The sequence below is a fragment of the Rhinatrema bivittatum genome, chromosome 8 (genome assembly GCF_901001135.1).
Source record: "Rhinatrema bivittatum chromosome 8, aRhiBiv1.1, whole genome shotgun sequence".
Lineage (NCBI taxonomy): Eukaryota > Metazoa > Chordata > Amphibia > Gymnophiona > Rhinatrematidae > Rhinatrema > Rhinatrema bivittatum.
The window spans coordinates 160,731,308-160,755,194 of NC_042622.1; the positions used below are offsets into that span (position 1 = coordinate 160,731,308).

General features: G+C 45.9%; 1 protein-coding gene across 3 annotated transcripts in view; it reads right to left on the minus strand.

Annotated features, from left to right (window-relative positions):
* MYO1C (myosin IC) overlaps window positions 1-23,887 on the minus strand; it is a 256,955-nt gene that overhangs the window by 46,938 nt on the left and 186,130 nt on the right. For all 3 annotated transcript variants that reach the window (XM_029614574.1, XM_029614576.1, XM_029614575.1), the window contains exons 21-23: window positions 19,385-19,461; window positions 16,856-16,924; window positions 16,554-16,638 (exon numbers count right to left, since the gene is read on the minus strand). In XM_029614574.1, the coding sequence (XP_029470434.1) occupies window positions 16,554-16,638; window positions 16,856-16,924; window positions 19,385-19,461 (231 nt within the window). The remainder of the gene's footprint in view (window positions 1-16,553; window positions 16,639-16,855; window positions 16,925-19,384; window positions 19,462-23,887) is intronic.

The window sequence follows — 23,887 nt, forward strand, 5'->3', positions numbered from 1 at the left end:
ATTCTATTAAAGGGAATAAAATTATTGTTAAAGTTTTTTTTAGCCTAACAGCTTCACTGCAACTTTTTTCTGAGTTTTTTCTAGTTCAAACAATCCCCAGTCTAGTCAAGACTCAGTTGCTATAAGCTACTACAATTTTTCCCTGTTTATGTCCCCTTTCATCTACCTCCTCCTCACACAAGCCTGGCCACTGCATCAATGGTCTTCAGCTATGAGGCTCAGACTGCAGTTCCATTTGAAGCCCAGTACAAATGTGCTTATGGATGGCCTATATAACTCAAGGACTTCCTCTCTCTCAGGAACTGGGAGTGCTGCCTCTAAGTTTCCCTGCCCTGACCTGAGGATTAGGAGAAGTATAGGAACCAAATAATATGGAAAAGTTCTGGCATCTATTGATGAAAATGAAACACACTGGGAAATGTAAAGGAAATAACAAATTACTACTTACCTGATAATTTCATTTTCTTTAGGATAGTCAGATGAATCCAGAACCAGTGGGTTATGCATCTCTACTAGCATAGCAGATGGAGATGGAGCAAAGCTGATGTCACAGTATATATACCCCCGCAGTGACATCAGCATGCCAGTGGACAGACTAGCAAAAACTTGATTAATAACAGATAACCAATCCAGTACTCAGCCAACAGGAAACACTGAGCTCAGACAGAAGATGTATCAACACTAGTCTAGGTCTGGACTAACACTTACCAGTAACCCCTGGAACATGTAGCCACGCAGGAGGACCATAGTATAAACATTCGGCAGCCAAGGGCAGGAAGCTGGATTCATTTGGCTATCCTAAAGAAAAGGAAATTATCAGGTAAGTAGTAATTTCTCATTTCTTAATGTCTAGTCAGATGAATCAGAACCAGTGGGATGTACCCAAGCTACTCCTGAATAGGGTGGGAGGCTGCCTGCGGTCCAGTCAAAACTGCCTGTGCAAAGGCTGCATCCACTCAGGCCTGCACATCCAGACGATAATACTTGCAAAAGGTGTGTGAGGAGGACCACGATACTGCCTGAGCCCTAGTGGAATAAGCCCTAACTTGACTAGGCAACGCCTGTTCAGCATCCACATACGCGGCTGTGACTATCTCCTTAATCCAGCAAGCTATTGTAGCCCACGAAGCCGGCTCACCCCGTTTACTACCACCGTGGAGAACAAACAGGCGATCCCGTCTTCCTGAGAGGTTTAGAAACCTCCACATACCTCACGATATGTCTCTTAACATCCAAGGGCTGCAACAGGCAATATTCCTATGCATCTCTTTCCCTATCCACAGACGACATGGAAATAGACTGATTCAAGTGAAAATCTGAAACCACTTTTGGCAAAAAAGAAGGAACAGTATGCAGCTGTTTCGCCCCCAAAGTCACTCGAAGGAATGGCTCCGGGCAAGACAAGGCATGCAGCTCAGAAAGCTGACATCAGAACAAATCACCACAAGAAACACCATTTTCATGGTCATAAGAACATAAGAACATAAGAAATTGCCATGCTGGGTCAGACCAAGGGTCCATCAAGCCCAGCATCCTGTTTCCAACAGAGGCCAAACCAGGCCACAAGAACCTGGCAATTACCCAAACACCTAGAAGATCACATGCTTCTGATGCAATTAATAGCAGTGGCTATTCCCTAAGTAAACTTGATTAATAGCAGTTAATGGACTTCTCTTCCAAGAACTTATCCAAACCTTTTTTGAACCCAGCTACACTAACTGCACTAACCACATCCTCTGGCAACAAATTCCAGAGATTTATTGTGCGTTGAGTGAAAAAGAATTTTCTCCGATTAGTCTTAAATGTGCTACTTGCTAACTTCATGGAGTGCCCCCTAGTCCTTCTATTATTCGAAAGTGTAAATAACCGAGTCACATCTACTCGTTCAAGACCTCTCATGATCTTAAAGATCTCTATGATATCCCCCCTCAGCCGTCTCTTCTCCAAGCTGAAAAGCCCTAACCTCTTCAGCCTTTCCTCATAGGGGAGCTGTTCCATCCCCTTTATCATTTTGGTTGCCCTTCTCTGTACCTTCTCCATTGCAACTATATCTTTTTTGAGATACGGCGACCAGAATTGTACACAGTTTTCAAGGTGTGGTCTCACCATGGAGCGATATAGAGGCATTATGACATTTTCCGTTTTATTAACCATTCCCTTCCTAATAATTCCTAACATTTTATTTGCTTTTTTGACTGCTGCAGCACACTGAACTGACGATTTCAATGTATTATCTACTATGACGCCTAGATCTCTTTCTTGGGTGGTAGCTCCTAATATGGAACCTAACATCGTGTAACTACAGCAAGGGTTATTTTTCCCTATATGCATCACCTTGCACTTGGTCAGTAACCATAAGGAAAGGTAAAGCATTTGTCTGAAGGTAGGGCCCGCTAAGAAATCTAAAACAGGATTAAAACTCCACAAGGGCACTGGTAACCGCAAGGGAGGACAAAGATGTTTCACTTCTTTCAAGAAACAGGTCACAACTGGATGAGCTGACAAGGGGCCACCATTCACCTGACCCATGAAACAGCCACTGCTTGCAACTTTAAGGAATTGAGGGCTAACCCTATAGTCAATCTATCCTGTAAAATCTCCAAAATGAGGAGGATCTTAACCGAATGAGGAAGAAAACCTCGATCTTCACACCAAGCCTCAAACACTCACCAAACCCGCACATAAGCTAAGGAAGTGGAAAACTTGCTTGCTCGTAGCAAGGTGTCGATCACCGCAGTAGAATACCCACGCTTCAGCAAACGAGCCTTCTCAAGGGCCATACCATAAGACACAATCAATTTGGATCTTCTTGAAGAACAGGACCCTGCTGCAACAGATTCCTGTGCGCCAGAAACTGGAAGGGGGGAGTCTACCAGGAGCCTTCGCAGATAGACATATCATGGTCTCCTGGGCCAATTTGGTGCCACCAGAAGCACCATCTCTCTGTGATTCTTTACCCTCCAAACCATTCTGCCCAACAAAGGTCATGGGGGAAAGGCATACAGCAGCTTGCCCTATGGCCATTCCTGCACAAGAGCATTGATACCCAATGACTTAATGTCCCTCCTATGACTGAAGAATCAAGGAACCTTCACAATGCGAAAAGTTGCCAGAAGATCTAGAAACAGAAGGCTCCAGTTGAAATGCCTCATCTGACAATACCCATTCTCCTGGGTCCAGACTCTGTCTGCTAAGAAAGTCTGTCACATTGCGAGGCTGAGATGTCCTGAAGATGCAATTCTGCCCATTCCATAAGTTGGTCTATCTCCTGCGACACTTGCTGCTCTTGGTTCCTCCCTGCTGATTAATCTAAGCCATTGTCATTGCATTGTCCAACATTATCCAGACCGCTCGACCCTGCAACCTGCTGCTAAACTGTAAGCATGCAAACCAGACCACTCGGACTTCCATCTGATTGATAGTCCAGAAAGCATCTTCTGCACTCCAGCTCCCTTGCAACGTTAGTTCCTGACTGTGTACTAACCAGTCCGGTGATTTTAGGGAATCTCCCTTTCTTAGATGAACTGCTTGTAATCACCACTGTAGTTGAGAGCAGACTCCATCGGTAGGTGGAGCAGAATCAAATAGTCCTGAGATTGAGGACTCCAACGAGACCATCAGGGAGCACTGAAGAGGACGCATATGTGCCCTTGCCAATGGCACCACTTCCAGGGTCGCCGCCATCACTCTGAGCACCTGTATATAGGACCACGTTGTCAGGCATATTTCGTCCATCAACAGATGCGCCTGCGCCATCAATTTTTGAATACGACCTTCTGGCAAGAAAACCCTGCCCTGCTTCATGTCAAACCAAACACTGAAATATTCTAGTGACTGAGATGGCTGAAGACTGCTCTTGGCCAGGTTCACCACACAACTGAGCTCCTGCAACAGGAAGATCACCTTGCGGGTCACCAGGCGGCTCCTTTCCAGAGACTTGGCCCAAATTAGCCAATCGTCCAAGTATGGGTGTATCAGGATCCCATCCTTTCTCAACTCCGCCGCTGCTATCACTACCACCACAACCTTGGAAAAAGTTGTGGGTGCACTGGCCAGACCAAAAGGTAGTACCCGAAACTGATAATGGTGTCAAAAAAATAACAAAAAAAACGTGAATCGCAGAAAACATTGGTGCTCTAGTCAGATAGGAATATGCAGGTATGCCTCAGACAGATCCAAGAACATCAGGAATTCCCCTGACTACACAGCCCTTATCACTGATTGCAATGTTTCCATGCGAAAATGAGTCACCTGCAAATGACGGTTGACCCCTTTGAGACCCAGGATGGAACAAAAGGAGCCCGCCTTCTTGGGGACAATGAAATAAATGGAATATCGACCCGTATTTTTTTTTGAGACGTGGGAACTGGAACCACAGCCCTCAGATTGAGGAACCTTTACAATGTACACTCCACTGCCTCCTTCTGCTGGGAGCAGCAGGGAGATACCATGGACACTGCAAATCTCCAGTGCATATTCTTTTCGTTTCACTTCTAGGACCCACTGGTCCAACTTGATGTCAACCCATCTCTGATAAAATAGAGAGAGGTACCCCCCCCTATCTCCTGTTCCCGGAAGTGGGTTGGCAAACCTTCACTGGGAGGCTCGGGAGGTTCCACTACCCGAGCTTGCGCCCCCATCTGGGCTGACTAGGATGAAAGGACTAAGACCTACCAAAATGTCGAGTCCTCTGAAAGGTTGCTCCTCTATAGGGTTAAAAGTGCTTGGATCCCCTAGCATGACCTCTGATGCCAAAGGAGCATGGCATCTGCTTCTTATCCTCCGGCAACAGGGGATTTGCCCTACTTACTGGCCAGTTTCTCCAACTCATTCTTGAACAAGAGCAAGCCTTTAAGGGCAATTTCGTAAGGTTAGTCTTGGAGGTTGCATCAACCAACCAATTTCTCAGCCATAACTGATGCCTGGCCGCTTTAACCAAAGCCACTCCTCTGGCTGAGATGTGGACCAAATCACAGCCCGCAGCTGCTGGCTCCATAACTGCCCTGGAATCCACTCCAGATTCATCGACCTCCTGAGAGAAAAGTAAACACAAACAAGCCACCAGGGAACAACAAGAAGCTATCTATAAGGTCATTACCACTGCTTCAAATGCTTAAGGATGGCCTCAATCCTTCTATTATGCACATCCTTCAAGGCCGCTCCTCCCTCCACAGGGATAGTCATTTGCTTGGAAACGGCACAGACAAGTGCATCCACTTTCAGAAAATACAAATGCTCTCTCACCTCTGGATCCAGGAGTGCAGGCCTTCCAAAACTCGGCCCCCTTTGAAATTAGCCTCCGGGACGCCCCACTCAATCAATTCTTGAATAGCCTCCATAACAGGGAAAAAACAAGAGGCTTTATGCAAACAACCAAAATGGGATTTTTCTTTGGCTCAGACATGGAATCAGGTCTAGGTACTCTCAGCATCTTTAATATCTGAGAAATCAGAGCCGGTAACTCATCTCTATGATACGACCGCAACATAGTCCTATATGGTTCCAATCCCGGAGGAATTTCCCCATCCTCCAGAGAGTCAGGATCTGCCTCCTCATCCGTGCTACCTGGATCCCTGTCAGGAGATCTGCTGCCGATCTAGGAGTACTTCTGCACTTAACAGTAGTACCGGGCAAGTCACCACCTGTGACTCTGACCTGGCAGGACTGGATGGGGCCGAGGACTGTGCCTGAAGAAAGGATTGCAATCCTTGAAAAAATTCTACCCAAGAAAAGGCAGAAGGATCCATGCCAAAACGAGACAGCACCTGTGCTGTGCCAACTGAACTACCTTCCCCCACTGACAAACCAGTTAAGGGAATTCCAAGGTCAGGTGCCCCTTCTGACATGTCTTTACCCATGCTGTTATCAAGCTGGGAAATAATAGGCTTAGTAAAATCAGAGGAAGATAATTCTCCCTGAGCCTCTAAGCAGCACTGGCACAAGTTAGAGAGCATTCCAGGCTGAGATGCCTGAGTATGATAGGCATACAATAACTGAGGGAAAATAATTAAATATTGGTCCCCCAACATACACAATTACCCCATATATAAGGAGAACCTTAAGTAATATAGCATAAATAATTTTAAAACACACATTTATTAAGAAAGACACATCCTAATACAACCCCACTAAATACATGTACAACCACACATTTAAAAACATCACAAACATGAATATCATATAGGCAGTGAATATTTATAAATATAATATAATCATAAACAGTATATCATTCAACTGAATCTTCACATATATTATACTAAAGTGCTTATAAGTGCAGATTCTCGTAGTTTTCAACTCCACAGCTTTCCTCCATTTGTCACTGCCGTAATGTAATGCACTTGAGTACTGCCCGATACTACTCCCGACGAAGATCTCCGTTTCACCTGCCAAGCAGGCTTCCTCAGGGGAAACTTCTAATATCCCATGTGTGTCCAACGAGGGACCGCACAAAAATTTGTATCCAAGTCACGAATTTCTCCAAAAGTTTAAATTCACTTCAACTTCATCAAAGCTTTATCTCAATTCATCAATTTGGTCACGAAACTTCAAAAAGCGGAAGTGACATCATCACTTCCTTTCTGCAAGGATCTCCTTTCTTTGATGAAGTTGAAGTGAATTTAAACTTTTGGAGAAATTCGTGACTTGGATACAAATTTTTGTGCGGTCCCTCGTTGGACACACATGGGATATTAGAAGTTTCCCCTGAGGAAGCCTGCTTGGCAGGTGAAACGGAGATCTTCGTCGGGAGTAGTATCGGGCAGTACTCAAGTGAATTACATTACGGCAGTGACCAATGGAGGAAAGCTGTGGAGTTGAAAACTACGAGAATCTGCACTTATAAGCACTTTAGTATAATATATGTGAAGATTCAGTTGAGTGATATACTGTTTATGATTATATTATATTTATAAATATTCACTGCCTATATGATATTCATGTTTGTGATGTTTTTAAATGTGTGATTGTACATGTATTTAGTGGGGTTGTATTAGGATGTGTCTTTCTTAATAAATGTGTGTTTTAAAATTATTTATGCTATAATACTTAAGGTTCTCCTTATATATGGGGTAATTGAATATGATAGGCAGCACAGAGGAAAGACACTTAGGATTCTAAGCCACAGGTGCTGTCAGTCTGCCTTATAGGTAACTGAAAGTATGCGTCCAGCTGAATTCACACTGTAAATATATGCGTCCAAAATGTAGGCGTCCCAAGGCTAGGCGTCATAAGACTAGGTGTCCCAAACCTCAGCACACAACAATGCTCCTAAATTGTGCGCACAGGCAAGCATGCATCTAACACAGAAGCCGCTATCACTTGGACACCCAAACAGGCATCCAACTAAGCATCCAAAAAAACTAAGCGCACTACCTGGAAGCACTGCCAGACGCACTTGCACATACCGTCAGTCCTGAAGAGGGCAGCCTAACGTGCAGGAAAAGGCATGTGAAAACGCCACCGCGGCCTACCACACAGCGCACAGAAAAACACCTAACAGCAGGGCCTAGCCTACATGGGCTGCTCAACCCGCCAGGCTGCCCATGTCCCTTAACCTCCCTCAAGGACAGGAATGAATGTCGGAACGGCATGCTGAGCAGGGAGACCAGAGGAAGGGGGAGCCCTTAAAAACAATCCTACTCTGTCTTTTTTTTTTTTAAGCCTTTCCTGAGTTCAGCCCTTCCCCTTTGAGTACAGAGACCGTCTCTGGCTGCGGGGGGAGAGTACATATACCGTCACCGCCACGCTCGGCTTCCTGCACCCAATGACTTTCAGCTGTTTTAAAAGCTAAGTCCTTGCTGACTGAGAAAACCAGGTACCGGATCAAGGCACTCATCTGAGGGACCATAGAATTTACCTCAGGAATTCTCAACTGGGGGAGGGACCATTTGGTATCACCACAGGAGCGCGGGGCAAATTAAATTTCCTTTCTTAATTTCTCCTTCTAAAACTTGAAGCAATCCCCCAGTAGGGAGATGTACATCCACCAACTGCTGGAGACAAAGAATACTGGCAGGCTGTCATTGCAGGGGTCTATATATTGTGATGTCAGCTTTGCTCCATCTCCATCTGCTGGTAGAGGTGTATATAACCCAATGGTTCTGGATTCGTCTGACTAGATGCTAAGAAATTTTCCTACCTGATAACTGGGTTTCTTTAAGTTCTACCAGAAAATTTCAGAACCACAAAACTCTCCTCCAATCCTGCAAAAACTTCTAGGCAGAGGCATCCCCTCATAAGTAGATCACATTGTTCATCTGCCTTCAGTGAGACTTCTACCCATGCAGAATACGGCTGTTTTACAAATTACTTGCATCCTAATATGCTACATGCTAACCTTACCTGTTGTAGTACTACAACCTGAACTTAAAGCCTTCAGTTGCTAATTTAATACCAATTCATTTGTCATCCATGCATACATATAATTTGTCTTACCATAGATATACGGTATATATATTTTATTTTTTTTTTTTTTGCTTTTTATTGCTTCAGGGAAGTGTGCATATTTATGCTAATTGCTACAGATATTGTCACAAAATTAGCATTAGATGCTGCTTCCATATCCAGTCTCTAGTACTTTGCAAATATATGCCTGGAAGCAAAGGTGCTGCTTTACTACCTTTCAGGCAGCTGCTTTCCCTGCTTATTGAAGTGACTACTGCCCTAGCAAAATCAGCCCTACCAGCTTCTTACATTGAAAGGTTTTAAATGAAAAATGCTTCCTTTGTTGTCTCCAACCACCTGAAAAACGATGGATTTCATGACTCCTAAAACCCCTTTTCCACTCAACCTGTGATATCCTAGCAAAGTAAATTTATATTACTTTCTTTACATACAAACTTCTGCTTCTTTGACAAAATGAGATTTGGACAAAAATAGGCCAGAAATCCTGGGGTCGATATTCAAAACTCTCCTGTTAAATAACTTAGCCAGTAAGAACTTATCTGGCTAAGTTACGATGTACATTGAACAGCATGGCTATGCTGCTGAATATACGTGAATAATTGAGCGCTTAGCCATATAAGTCTAAACGGCTAAGTTTAGACCCGCTCTATAGCACATCTAGCTTAGCTGTAAAATGTATGTGGCTAAGTCCAAATATCGGCAGTTAGCCACAAAAGTTTTATTGTTAACTCACTCAGCTCTGATCCGCCTAGTGCCTGCCCTCAATTTATGAGGCTATGCAGTGGCCACTGAACATGGGCGCATATTCTGTGGCCACTACTTAGCTGCATAACTCCTGCTTATCTGGCTAAACAGAGCTGAACGCGCTTTGAATATCAGGCCCCCTGATTCAAAATGAAAAGTTGCATTTGGATATTATGTGCAATAGCATCCTAAGAACTACTTTATTAAAAAAAAAAACCACCAAAAAACCCCCACAAATATAGATTACTACAGGCCAGAGCTTGCACCTCCTCTACTATTTGTAGAGGATACTGCAACCAGAAATATAATTGTGTATGTTAAATGCCGCTTCCCCTTGTTTCTTCCCACTGTGAAGGAATGGTTCCCGGCAGTGCTTGAAGTTCGGAGATGTGCCAAGCTGAACATATTGCGACCAAGAATACAGACTTTAAGGTCAGGAGACGTAGAGACAGACCACTAGTTGGTCTGAAGGAATCTCCTGCTAGGAAGTCTAGTACTAGGTTGAAGTTCCATAGAGGCACTGGCCACTTTAGGGGTGGTCAGAGTTGGTTAACCCTTTCAGGAAACGAGACACATCTGGATGAGTTGATAGTCTGGTACCGTCCACTTCGGATCTGAAACAGGCCAGTGCTGCCACTTGAACCTTGAGGGAGTTGAGACACAACCCCTTCTTCATGCCGTCCTGCAAGAATTCTAGGAACATGGGAATCTTGGCTGTCCGCGGGAGGAGACTGCAGTCTTCACACCAGGCTTCGAATACTCTCCAGATTCGTATGAAAGACAGAGATGTGGAGAACTTGCATGCCCAGAGCAGGGTGTCAATCACAGCCTTTAAGTAGCCTCGCTTCTGCGGGCTAGTCCTCTCAAGGGCCAAACCATAAGATAGAATGGATCTTCATGGAATATCGGTCCCTGCTGAAGAAGATAGAGATAGAAGAAGATGGAGATAGAGGGTTCCCCGCAAGTAGTCTTTGCATGTCCGCGTACCATGGCCATCTTGGCCAGTCCGGGGCGACTAGTAGAACTAGCCTCCTTAGGTGCTCTATCTTGTGGATGATCCTGCCCAGTAGTGGCCAGGGTGGGAAGGTGTACAGGTGGTCTTCCTCTAGCCAGTTCTGTACAAGAACGTCGATTCCCTAGGATTGTGGTTCTCGTCTGCGGCTGAAGAACCTGGGAACTTGGGCATTGAGACTGGTTGCCTGTAGATCCATGACTGGGAGACCCCAGCGATTTACTATCAGCTGGAAGGCCGTGTCCGCCAGCGACCATTCCCCCAGGTCTAGGCTCTCTCTGCTGAGACGTTGTCTTTTCCCGTGATGAGGGAGGCCGAAATCCCTTGCAGGTTTATTTCCGCCCACGCCATGAGGGGGTCTATCTCCAGAGACACCTGCTGGCTCTTGGTTCCTCCCTGGCAGTTGATGTAGGCAACAGTTGTCGCACTGACTTGCCCCAGAGTCTGTGGCTGAATCGTAGGCAGGCTAGACTAACTACTCGAGCTTCCAGCGGTTTATGTTCCATTGTCCCTGGGCCGTCAGCTCCTGACAGTGGGCTCCCCACTCTTGCAGGCTCGCATCCATGGTGAGCAAGATCCAGTTTGGTGGAGATAGGTTTACTCCTCTGCTTAGGTGGTCTTCCTGTAGCAATTATTGGAGCTGGTCTCGAACCTCTGCTGCTAACTGGAGGTGAACTGAGTAGTTCTAGGATGCTGGGTTCCATCTTGACAGTAGGGAATGCTGTAGCTGTCTCATATGGGCCCTTGCCCACGGAACGATTTCCAGAGTTGACGTCATGAGGCCGAGGACTTGGAGGTAGTCCCATATCTTGGGGCGAGCATAGGTCAACCGTTTTCGCAATTGATCCATCAGTTTCCTTCTCCTTGGAGGGGGGGGGAGGAAGACCCTGTTCTGTTTGGTGTCGAACCAGACTCCTAGGTATTACAGTGACTAGGAAGGCTGTAGGCAGCTCTTGGCTGTGTTCACAACCCACCCGAGTTCCTGCAGTAGAGTCTTGACTCTGGTGGTCGCATGGTGACTCTCCTCCGGAGACTTTGCCCTGATCAGCCAATCATCCAAGTAAGGATGTACCAGGATTCCTTCTTTCCTCAGTGTTGCCGCCACAACCACCATAATTTTGGTGAAGGTTCTGAGAGCGGTAGCTAGGCCGAAAGGTAGCGCCCAGAACTGGTAATGATGATCCAGTATCGCAAAGTGCAGGAATCGCTGGTGGTCCCAATGAACTGGGATGTGAAGGTAGGCTTCGGATAGGTCCAGGGAGGTTATGAATTCTCCCGGTTGTACCGCCATTATAACGGAGCATAGGGTTTCCATGCGGAAGTGTGGTACGCTCAGGTAACGGTTGAGCGCCTTGAGGTCCAGATGGGCCGGAATGCTCCTTCTTTCTTGGGGACGATAAAATAAATGGAATAGTGGCCAGTATTTTGTTGGGAGGTGGGCACCAGGGCTATTGCCTTCAGGCTGAGTAGTCTTGCTAGTGTGGTTTCTACTGCCAGCCTCTTGGAGTGGGAGTGGCAGGGTGATCTCAAATTTGTCTGGAGGGGTGCTTTGGAATTCCAGAGTTTGGAATTCCCTTCTCGAATGATCATTAGGACCCACTTGTCCGATATTATCTTGACCCATCTTTGGTAGAATAGGGCAAGTCTGCCCCCTATGTCTTCTTCCTGTAGATGGGACTGCATCTTCTCATTGTGGGGTACGGCCGGAGCCTGCCCCTAAGCCTCTTAGTGTGTCTGTTCCGAAAGGAATGAGACCTTCCTGAGGGGCGAGGTGCTTGTGACTGTGTGTTCTTCTAAGGTCTAAAGCGCTGCGATCCTCTGCCCTTAGTTCTTCTGGGGGAGGAGCGCTGAAATGTTCTTTTGTTCTTGTCTTCCGATAGCCAGGGTACTGGAGATTTGCCCATTTGTTGGCTAACTTCTCCAATTCACTTCCGAACAAGAGAGATCCTTTAAAGGGCATTCTCGTGAGGTTCGCTTTGGATGTCGAGTCAGCCGACCAATTCCAGAGCCATAGTTGTCTTCTGGCTGCCACTGCCACAGCGACACCCCTGGCTGAGGAACGCACGAGAACTGATGTGGCATCGGTGAGGAAAGAGACCGCATCGCCATCGTTTCTCCGGACGTAGTTGCGTCTCTGGAGAGGAGCAAACAGGAGCGTGCCACCAATGCGCAGCAGGAAGCAATTTGTAGCGTCACTGCTGATACGTCAAAGGACTGCTTAAGGATGGATTCCAGCCATCTGTACTGGGAGTCCTTCAGTGCCGCTCCTCCCTCCACGGGAATCATAGTATGCTTTGAGACTGCGCAGATCATAGCGTCCACATTAGGGAAGTGTAGGAGTTCCTTGGCCGTGGCTTCCAGCAGATATAGTGCTTCTAGGGCCCGCCCCCCCTTTGAAGCTGGCCTCTGGAGCATTCCATTCCAGGTCAATCAGTTCCTTGATGGACTCCAATATAGGAAATTAGCATGAGGCCTTACGGAGATACACCAAGATGGGGGTTCTTCTTTGGTTCCGTTATAGGGTCAGTGCCTGGAAGGCACAAGGGCTGGTAACTCGTCCTTGTGGAAGAATTGGAGCATGGTTCGGTATGGTTCCATCCCTGGAGGGATTTCTCCTTCTTCCAAGGATTCAGCTTTGTTCTCTAAGGTGTCTGGATCCTCATCAGGGAGGCTCTTGGTTAGGAGAGGCATGTCTTGAGGAACCCGGGAGGTGCCGGGAATGGCTTGTGCTTCCGACAGGGGGTTGAGTCGGATGCGCCGCAGGGGCTGGTTGTGCCTGGATGAAGGTTTGCAGCCCCTTAAAAAATTTCACCCATGAGAAGGTTCTTGGGTCCATGTTGAACCCAGTAGGGGTTGTAGTGTAAGCCCCAGAGATGCCTTCCTGAGGGGGTGCAGAGTTGGAAATACATAGGTCCGGAGTACCATCATCAGTGGTTACGGATCCCTCTCCTGGCTGTAGGGGGTCTTGCCTTGGTTCTCCCTGAGACAGCTCGCACTGCTGGCATAGGAGGGATTCCAATTCAGGTTGTACAGCTCTTAAGAGATAGGCTGGGCAAAGGGGGAATCCCTTGGCCTTTTTGGATGATGGTGCCATTGTTTGTTACATATGTAGAGCTTCAACCTCATCTGTGCGTGGAGATATGCACATGGATGCGCTTAGTTTTGCGCGCCGGGTGCGCAGAAGTTATGCGCATGGCACAGTTGTGCGCGCCGCTGTGCGCACGGCACAGTTGGGTGCACAGCTCTGCGCATGTCTCTAAGGTCGCGCTCAAGTTAAGACTGCCCTGCGCATACCGCCAGTTGGGGGGGGGAAATGGCACTGACGAACCCGATGGCAAGATGGCGCCCCCCCCAAAGGGTCTCCACGTGTGTGGACCCTTGCAATGAATCGGGGCCTAGCCCAACCCGGGCTGCTCAACTCGATCGGTGCCCTTTAAACCTCGTCGGGAGGATGATCGGTACGTGTGAGCCATGGAGATCAGAGACTTAAAAGTAAACATTTCTACCTTATCTGGTCTCGGCACTTATCGGTCGTGTGCCGGGCGGTCTCCAGCTGCTGGGGGGGGGGTGGGGGGGGGGGGAAGGGAAATACCTTCACTGCCGCGCTCAAATCTGCACCTGCTGCCTTTCAGCCAACCTAGGGGTTAAGTCCATGCCCAGAACTGGCTGCCGGACCAAGGCTCACCTCTGAGGGATATCGACAATCACCTCAGGAACTCTCGTCTGTGGGAGGGACCCTTAGGTTTCACCACAGGAGAAGTGGGGCTCTCTTCTTAAAGGTAAATTTTCTTCTTTCTTGTTGTAAATGTTACACTATTCTCGTGTGGATAGTGTCCGCATCTGCTGTGGAGACGGAGAAATACTGAAGAGCTAAGCTTGCTGCACGGGTATATGTAGGGTGACGTTAGCTTTGAAATCTGACTCCGTCTCCCATCTGCTATCAGGAGAGCACAATACCCATTGGTCCTAAGTTCATCTGGCTACACGCTAGGAAAGTTGCATTTTTCGGCGATTCCAGGCCTCACCTGCCAAACCTCTTCTTCCTTCGCTGCAGGGATGGGCTCCAATTCCGCCATGGCTTTACTCCAGTGGGACTTCTTTTTCGCCTCCACAGGGATGGGATCCCGTGGTGGCCTTGATTCACTGGGGTTGGGTTTCTTCTTTGCCGCCACAAGGATGAGCTCCCGTGGCGGCCTTGCTTCATCGGGGGTCGGGTTTCCTCTTCACCGCCACGGGGATAAGCTCCCATGGCGGCCTTGCTTCATTTGGGGTCGGGTTTCCTCGGCCTCGCTTCGACACTGCCACTCCTCCCAACCCCCCACCCCCGGCCTATGCTATGTCCCTTCTTCCTACCTCACTGGCCAATCAGAAGCTTCCTCCCTTCTTCCTACTCTCACTGGCAGGTAGAAGGGAGGAGGCTTGGTGGTGGAGAAAGGGAAGATACCTATTTGGAAGCTGAGGCGATTTCCAGCAGCTAATCCAGGGGTTTTTTCTTGGCCCCGACGGTGAGCACCGAGCACAGCTGTTAATAAAAAAAAAAAAAGAAGGGAGGAGGCTCCCGATTGGCCTGTGTGGGGGCAGGAAGAATGGAAGAGGCTTGCCATTGGCCCGCAGGGACAGGGAACGGGGAAGCACAACCAGGGCAGTGGGACACCGGGAGCCACAACACACCTGCCGGTGCTTGGTGATACACTGATATGTCGTGACACACCGGTTGAGAATCGCTGACTTATATGAACAAATATAATCAAAAGCCATATGAAATCACTTGAAAATTATATAATCCCAATAAAAGTATTAGTTAGTCACAATAAATCAAACCAAATTAAATACACTCAAATATGTAATAGAAAAAGTTTAGCCACCATAATCCCAAAAACAACAACAACAAAGATGGGGACCCAATATCCACAGGACAAATGCACATACACACACACTCAGACACCACAAAAGAGGAATGCACTCCCTCCCCCCCCCAAAGAAAACCCCCCACATATACAAAAAATACAAAATACAAAATTTTAAAAAACTAAAGATAGAAAAAATATATTTCAAATAAAGATACAAATGTCTATCAATATTCAAACAAATGAATACAACACAAACAGGCCTTACTTTGGAAACCATAAACACCACAGTCTTAAAAATTAAATCACACATAGTGTTGTATACAATCCAAAAACATCTAACCCAAGTATCATTTACCTATCTCAAGTGTTCCTCTGCAGACAATTCAACTATATGACAACACAATAGGATATTGTGGAAATATCAACAAATCTTATCAAACAAAACTAATATATCAAATCTTCAAAATGGAGTAGCGGACTCCATTAGTACCCAATATGTTTCACCAAATTGGCTTCTTCCGGGGTAACGTAGCATGGTCTTGTAATATAACAGCTCTGTTAGTAACCATAACTTCCCCCACCAGCAGCATCGATTTCCCATACACAGCCCTGTCGCCACACCACGACATCTTGGGGGCCCACATCTCACCCAGGTCATATGACCCATACACACAGAAGATAAATGACAGCAAATAGGGATGGCGTGGGCCTCAAAGGAAGAAAAGGAGTGGGACTGAAGTGGAAGAAGGGGTTGAAACCTATGAGGGGCAGGGGAAACAATTGCATAGAAGTAACAATCTTGTGATCTAGGCTTTTCTACGTCAAACATCTGAGAAAATATAAATGAAAAATAAAAAAAATTCCAAAAAATTTGGAAGAAAATTATTCCATCTAAGTGACAAAGCCATTTATTAACTATGAGGAAAGTTAAAAAAAGGAAATCAGAACTGGGGCACTGATGAAGCAAATACTGCAATGTGTCATTAGGCGCTGGCTCATATATATTTCAGAGTTCTCAAAGTGTATTGTATTGTTTTATGTTTTCTATAACATGTATGTTTTAACTGAAAACCACCCCCGTTCATCACTGTTTGGCGGGGCGATATACAAATAACTGGAAAGAAAGAAAGAAAGACGTGATCTGCTCCGCTGTTCAACATCTGGACAGCTTCTTCAGACAGGCAGCTCTTTGGGTCTCCCTTTCCCTGTCAACTATTGGGGGCCATATAATGGAATTCTAAATATTTCTGCCCACGATCCTGGATAACAGAGCTTCATCTACCTATAGTTTAAAAAAAATAAACAATTGTATGGAAATAAAAGTGCATATCAGTGCGACCTGGCTAAAGTTAAGCACTGTTGCTGAATGTCCCCTGTCCTGCTGCTTTTATCCAGCTAAATTTTATCCTTGTAATAAAACATACATGGATAAAATTTCACCAGTTGGCATGGCAGGAAATATAAAACAGAGTTTGCCAGGATAACTCAAAAATTATAAGAAAAAAAAAAATCTTTTGAATAGCGACCTCTTAGAAAGTACTCACCGGCGAACAATCTCCACAGCCCACTTCCTTTTAGCAGCTTTTCTGCGATCAACAGTTCCCCGCCACCATGCTTGGATAAGTATTGCTAAAACAAAAGGTAAAAGCACACATTTATATTCATCTCAGTCAGTATGCAAAGGAAATACTTAGATTATTCACAGTATTACATTTTCTTACAAGAGTCTTTGTAGGATGGAATTCTTTTTAAAGGACCAACAAAAAAAGATGGGACCCAACATCACAATTTATAAAGACTCCAAGACCAACAGCAGCAATTACAACTCAGCATTATTTTTTATTACCAGAATGCTTCATATGCAGAAACTTCTGGCGCTGATGGAATCCTCTCCAAGTGGCTTGGATATAGGTGGCTGAAATATTAACCAACAGAAATAAAAATATATTTTTATAATGAACCAATCTCCTGAGCACTGACGCAACTTTAAAACGAGTGCACTTGCGCCCACATAAGCGAATATGTGGGCGCAAGCAACACGCTGGAATTTTAAATCATTCACGCAAGTGCACATGTATGTGTACTCCTAATTTTAAAATGCTAGGCAGGAAACATTATTCGCCTGTCTTTCCTTAGGACTTGTTGGTTTTTACATGTGCAAGTGAGCACATTTTAAAACATGCGTGTGAAGGAAATAACCAGTTTGCCCAGTCTACCCCTCTAGGTCCATCAAGACCCCTCTGGTTCTTTAGTCTGTTTCCCCCCAGTTTACCCAGTCAATTTTTGGCTATAACGAGTTTTATTCTGATTTACACCTGAAAAAGAGCAGAAGTAAATATGTACAGGTAACAGCCCGATGCACACACTGGGGTAGATTTTAAAAAGCATTTACTCAAGCAAAACTGGTTTTTGCTCGAGTAAATACACTTTACTCAAGTAAGTGGGCTTTTCAAAATTGCTACAATATATGCCATTGAATTGTCCATAGGATTTACTCAAGTAAGTGCACTTTACTCGAGTAAATAGCTTTTGAAAATTGCTACGATAGTATGTCACATTTACATGCGTAACTCCTTTGAAAATGACCCCCACTGCATTCACCAGTTTTAAACTCAGGATTTGTGCACATAAATGTTGGCCCTGACCTGAATGCCCCGTCTCACTCCAAACCCTCCCCTTTTTTTCACATATTCTGTTATGTGCACACAGACATCTACGCGCATATTTTTCCAGTTTTAAAACAAGCGTTGCTTGCATTCGACCCATAAACTCACATATATGGGCTTTTTAATGCAAGCAACGTTTAAAATTCACCCCTAAATGCACAACAAAAATTCAGTGAGTTAATTAAGTAGCTCTTTTGAGTGTCAAGCAGGAGGGGTTAGATGTTCCTAAAGATGCCAAGGGGGAAGCAAGAAGGCAGGGGTGTTTGTCCGAGTGCTAAAAGGTTCCCCCCCCCCCCCCCCCCCGATTATAAGATGGGTTATAACTATTTTTTAATAATATAAAGAAAACCTTCATGAAAACAAGAGAAAAATACATTTCTGCATTAGTATTTATTAATTTTACACACTGACCTCTACAGACAGTGTTACTCACCCAAACTCTGTCCCCTAGAAACATTTCTGTTATACTTACTCAAGTACTGCATCCTAAACAATAGTCAGAATCACCCAGTCACTTTCTCTCAAAACCAAACCTATTGCGCTCTGCGTCAAGGACAGGGGAAAAGGGGAATTGGATTCAGTCAGCAACTAAGGAGGACCACAACTTTTATGGTCTGGGGAACTGCTAAGCACGGGGGTAACCTGCACAGAGCAGCAGTTACTGCCCTAAACAGAAGGCATGGGATTACTACCCTTAGGGGCGGATTTTAAAACGAGCGCGAATAGCCTACTTTTGTTTGCGCTCCAGGCGCAAACAAAAGTACGCTGGATTTTAGTAGATACGCGCGGAGCCGCGCGTATCCGCTAAAATCCTGGATCGGCGCGCGCAAGGCTATCGATTTCGTATAGCCGGCGCGCGCCGAGCCGCACAGCCTACCCCCGTTCCCTCCAAGGCCGCTCCGAAATCGGAGCGGCCTCGGAGGGAACTTTCCTTTGCCCTCCCCTCACCTTCCCCTCCCTTCCCCTACCTAACCCACCCGCCCGGCCCTGTCTAAACCCCCCCCTTACCTTTGTCGGGGGATTTACGCCTCCCAGAGGGAGGCGTAAATCCCCGCGCGTCAGCGGGCCTCCTGCGCGCCGGGACGCGACCTGGGGGCGGGTCCGGAGGGCGTGGCCATGCCCCCGGGCCGCCCCGGGCCGTAGCCACGCCCCCGGGCCCGCCCCCGGAACGCCCCGAAAACGCCGCGCGGTTCGGGCCCGCCCCCCGACACGCCCCCTCCGAAAACCCCGGGACTTACGCGAGTCCCGGGGCTCTGCGCGCGCCGGTAGGCCTATGTAAAATAGGCCTACTGGCGCGCAGGGCCCTGCTCGCGTAAATCCGCCCAGTTTTGGGCGGATTTACGCGAGCAGGGCTCTGAAAATCCGCCCCTTAGCCAAAAAGCCTTGATGCTTTTTATGCAACTGCAACATCGCTCTCTGCTTCAAAGGAGGGGAGTAGGGGGAAGAGAATTTGGATTCAGGGACCACCAACATGAGCCATGACTTTTTTTTTTTTTTTTTTTAACAATCTGGGGAAATGATGTGCAGACATTAAGGAAAAACAAAACAAAACACAGGCCTACTTCTACATCCAAGTCCCTAAACAAAGCACGTCAAGCAGCACTGACTGATACATGTGGGTAACCTGCACAGCGCGGCAGATGCTACCATGGGAAGCTTGCTGGGCAGACTGCATTCTGCCATCATTTCTCTGTTTCTATTACACTCACCCAAACTCTGCTTCCGCTCTTCTAAGGCATCTTCTGTTGCAAACAGAGTCTTTGGAAAGCGGATAAAAATCTTTGTCCTGAAAATGGAAGATACCATTTCAAATATGCTGAATATCCAGAATAAGGCCAGAGCTTCGAGTGCGTCACTGCACTAACACCCAGTCATAAGTTGAGGACAGGAGTAGGAAGAAGGTAAGAAAAGTAATTCTATTCACACCCAGTGCTAGCGTGAGTCTGTAGTAAGGATTAGAGTAGTGTTTTCCAATACCAGTGTGCCATGGCAGACTGGTATGCCTCAGTGATCAGGGGGGCCTCAGAAAAGTTACCACTGTTCAACAAATCAAAGCTGAAGCTGAAAAACAAAGGAAAATTGAAAGTATTGAGAGCTGCTCACGAGTTTTGAACTTGAGAGTGGTCAATTTCCCTTTTATTAGTAAGGTTATGCCTATAGAATTGATTAGAATCTATATAATGAAAATTCTGAATATACCAGAACAGAGTATGCCAACTATTGTTAGAGCATTTTATATAAGTAACACAGTTAAGATGAAGAAGCAGGCTCCTGTGACGCAGGATGCTAATGTAGTAGGAGAGCGTAAAGAAAATATTGGATCAACTTTAGATTTGTCTGATTTTTTTTTTTAGAAAAATCACAAGATGAAGTAGTTATTGAAAAAACAGGTACTATGTTGATAACCTTTGCATTTATTTCGGATAGAGACACAGTTTTAAAATGTTTTTTCCGTAATAGGATGCAAACTTTTTACGGGAATAAAATTTGGATTTATCCAGATGTAGTAAAGATTACACAAATTAGGAGGAAACAGTTTTTAGAGTTAAGATCAAAAGTGATTGAGAAGGGGAGTCAATTCATTCTTCGTTACCCATGTAAATGTGCAGTTAAACTGAATGGGAAAAATGATCAATTCACTGAGCCTGAACATCTTAGAACACTCCTGGGAGATTGAAGGAATACCAGATTAGTAAGGCTAGGGGCATAAAACCTGCATTTCTTTTCCTATATTTTATTATTTTGAAATTGCTCACGAGTTTAAATGCTTCTCTAAGTTTTACCTTTAAAAATCAGATGGATGTATGGAATTATATGCGATTTGAAATTAGTTGATATCTTTTTTTTCCAATTTATTAATACATTTATCTGTAAAAGTCTACAGGCAAGTAATTTATGTATTACATGTTAAAATTATAAATAAAAAATATAAAAAAAAAAAGTTACCACTGCTTGCTGCACAGATCCAGACCAGTACATGGCATCTCACAGCAAAAAAGACACACCAGAGGTGGCTCCTAAGCATGTAGAAGAACATGTGCAATCATGCATGTCACCTTTTTCTAGCTGCATGAGCCCTGGAATGTGGTAGCTAATGGGAAGAATAAAGGGCACAGATAGCTGGACTCCATTTTGTGCAGCACACACACATTTCATACAGCACCTCCTCATCTGCCTTTGTGTCTGAGAGTCGCTTCCACTATGACCATGAACCAGATGAAGTTTGTGGTGCTATAGCCAGCCCGAAGGGCAATGCCCAGAAATGGAAAGGTTCGCTGAGGATGCACAAGCACAGAAATCTCAAAGCTGTTCTCAAGTGGAGATGTATAGCTAGGCCTCCAACAGATCCAGGGAGCACAAAAACTCCCCCAGTGAGAACTGATCACCAAGTTTCCATGCGAAAGTGCCATACATGCAGACTGCAGTTCATCCCCTTGAGGCCCAGGATTAAACGAAAGAAACTGTCCTCCTCTGGCACCACAAAGTAGATGGTATAATGACCCTGGCCCCGCTCAGAAGGATGTACCAACACCACTGCTCGCAGGAGCAGATGTTTCAACAATCTCTCATGAACTGCCCGCAGCTTGGCTGGAGCAGAACAGGGCAGTAGCATAAAGGCGATGCAGATGGATTGAGAGAAATCTATGCATAATCAAGCTGGATGAATACCAGGACTTCCTGATCAGATGTTATGTGGGTCCACTTCCCTGCAGAAACTACTGCAGGCAGTCCCCCCCACAGGAGACTAGGGTGAGTGAACCCGCGGAACCTAAAGAGGGACCCTGACTACTCCTGCGGACAGTCTGGTTACCCCTCAGTTTACTGGTTCTACAAAAAGACTACCCCCATCCTCTGGGTGCCAAGAAGGTTGGGAAAGAAGTCCCAAATAACTGCCTGCCCAGTCAGTAATGCCTGTAGGCACAGAACCACTGGGTCTTAGGGGCCCCGAGGTTCTTTACCAACTGATCTAGATCCTCACCAGATTGCAGCCTGCCCTAAAAAGGCAACATTCCCAAGCAAGTCTTGAGCCAAGAGTCCAATGCCCAACTACACTGCCACACAAAAAAAGTATAAAAATTACTATTCCGCAACCCAAAGGACCATTGGACGGGCTGAGCTCTGTATCAACTCATACCATGCATCAACCAAGAAGGCTGTGGCAGAATCCGAAAAACAGATATCCGGATCGCAGTGGCAGATGGACAAACGAGATCCTTAAAGGAGCTCCATCTTACTATCTTGTGGCTCCTCCAAAACCGCACACCTCTCCGTAGGGATGATGGTATGCCTGGACACCACTGTGACCAGGGCATCCACCACCAGAACCGGAAAGGAAAACTTTTTGAATGTAGCCGAAGGGAGAGGATAGAGCTGATGCAGGAGCATAACTTCCATAAGAAAATAAGAACATAAGATATGCCATACTGTGGCCAACAAAGGTTTTTTTCTTTTCCATAAATCAGTGAACAAGCTGGTGGTCAGGGTGTGGGATACCCTTGAGGCTGGCTTGAAGATGGGAAGAGCGATGTCAAAGCTCTACTCCTTATCCAAGGACCCCTTAGAGCTGCTCATGCATCCATGCCTGTGGTGACCAAGAAGACCACCATTCTGGTGGCGGGGTCGGCAGCCTTGAAGGACAAACAGTATCAGAAACTGTAGATCCATGTCAAGAGGACGTTTGAGGTGTCTGCCTGGGGCATCAGGGCTGCGGGCTGCAGTAGTTTTATGCAGCGTGCCTGTTTATGCTGGGTGCAGCATTTGCAGGCGAACGGTATGGTGCCCTCTAACTCCATCAAGCAGGCTGAGTGCCTGGAGGCAGGGAATGGCCTGAGTGGCGGATACATTATATGACTTGATCCATATGTCTGCCAGGATTATGGTTTCAACTGTATTGGCCCAAAGGCTTCTGTGGCTGCGGAACTGGTCGGTGGATGTCTGGTCCAAGTTACAGCTGGGTAATATCCCTTTTAAAGGCAAGTTGTTGTTTGGAGAGGATCTGGAACAGTTGGTGAAATACATGGGAGAATTGAAAGATCATAAGTTGCCCGAAGATAAGCCGAAAGGGGGCAAGAGGAGTTTTCCGTTATGATCTCGATTTCAGGACTCAAGAAGGAAGGAACTCTATTGGCTCATCCAGGATAAGAACATAAGAAATTGCCATGCTGGGTCAGACCAAGGGTCCATCAAGCCCAGCATCCTGTTTCCAACAGATGCCAAACCAGGCTACAACAGCCTGGCAGTTACCCAAACACTAAGAAGATCCCATGCTATTGATGCAATTAATAGCAGTGGCTATTCCCCAAGTAAATTTGATTAATAGCCATTAAAGGACTTCTCCTCCAAGAACTTATCCAAACCTTTTTTGAACCCAGCTACACTAATTGCACTAACCACATCCTCTGGCAACAAATTCCAGAGCTTTATTGTGCATTGAGTGAAAAAAATTGACTCCGATTAGTCTTAAATGTGCTACTTGCTAACTTCATGGCATGCCCCCTAGTGCTTCTATTATCCGAAAGTGTAAATAACCGATTCACATCTACTCGTTCAAGACCTCTCATGATCTTATAGATCTTAAAGGATCTGAAAAAAAGATGAATGAGGCCCTCAAGATGCTGCATTTTCAAACCGAAACTCTGAGATCAGTAATAAAGGCAGTACACAAGGGGAATTCCTGGCTTCATTGGACTTGACAGATGTTTAATTGCACATACCTATCAGGGCGGAACAGTACAAGTTCCTGAAATTCATGGTTCTGGGAAAACATTATCAGTTCCGAGCATTACCGTTGGTCTGTTGACAGCTAAGCCCAGTGATCGTAACATGCCAATTCTGAAGGAGATGCACTGGCTGCCCATTGAAGGCAAAGTTCAATTTAATACTGAACCTGTAGTTTTTAAATCACTGCATCAGATGGATCTGGAGCATCTTGCTCATCTTTTAACCTGCTACTCTCAAACAAGGATGCTAATCCATCACAGCTATTCCAACATTAAAGCATTGGGGTGGGGTAATGGACACCAAGGGAAAAGCATTCAGATTTTTCACACCTGTACTCTGGGAAATAAGTCCTCTGCAGACAGACTGACTCTTGCTCTCTCTCATCTTCAGGAAGAAATTAAAAGCCTGGTTCTGTATTCCATTTTTTAATGAATAGTTTCCCAGGGCTCACCAGATAGGAGCTTGGCCAAGTACCCAGCTCACCTTTGGAA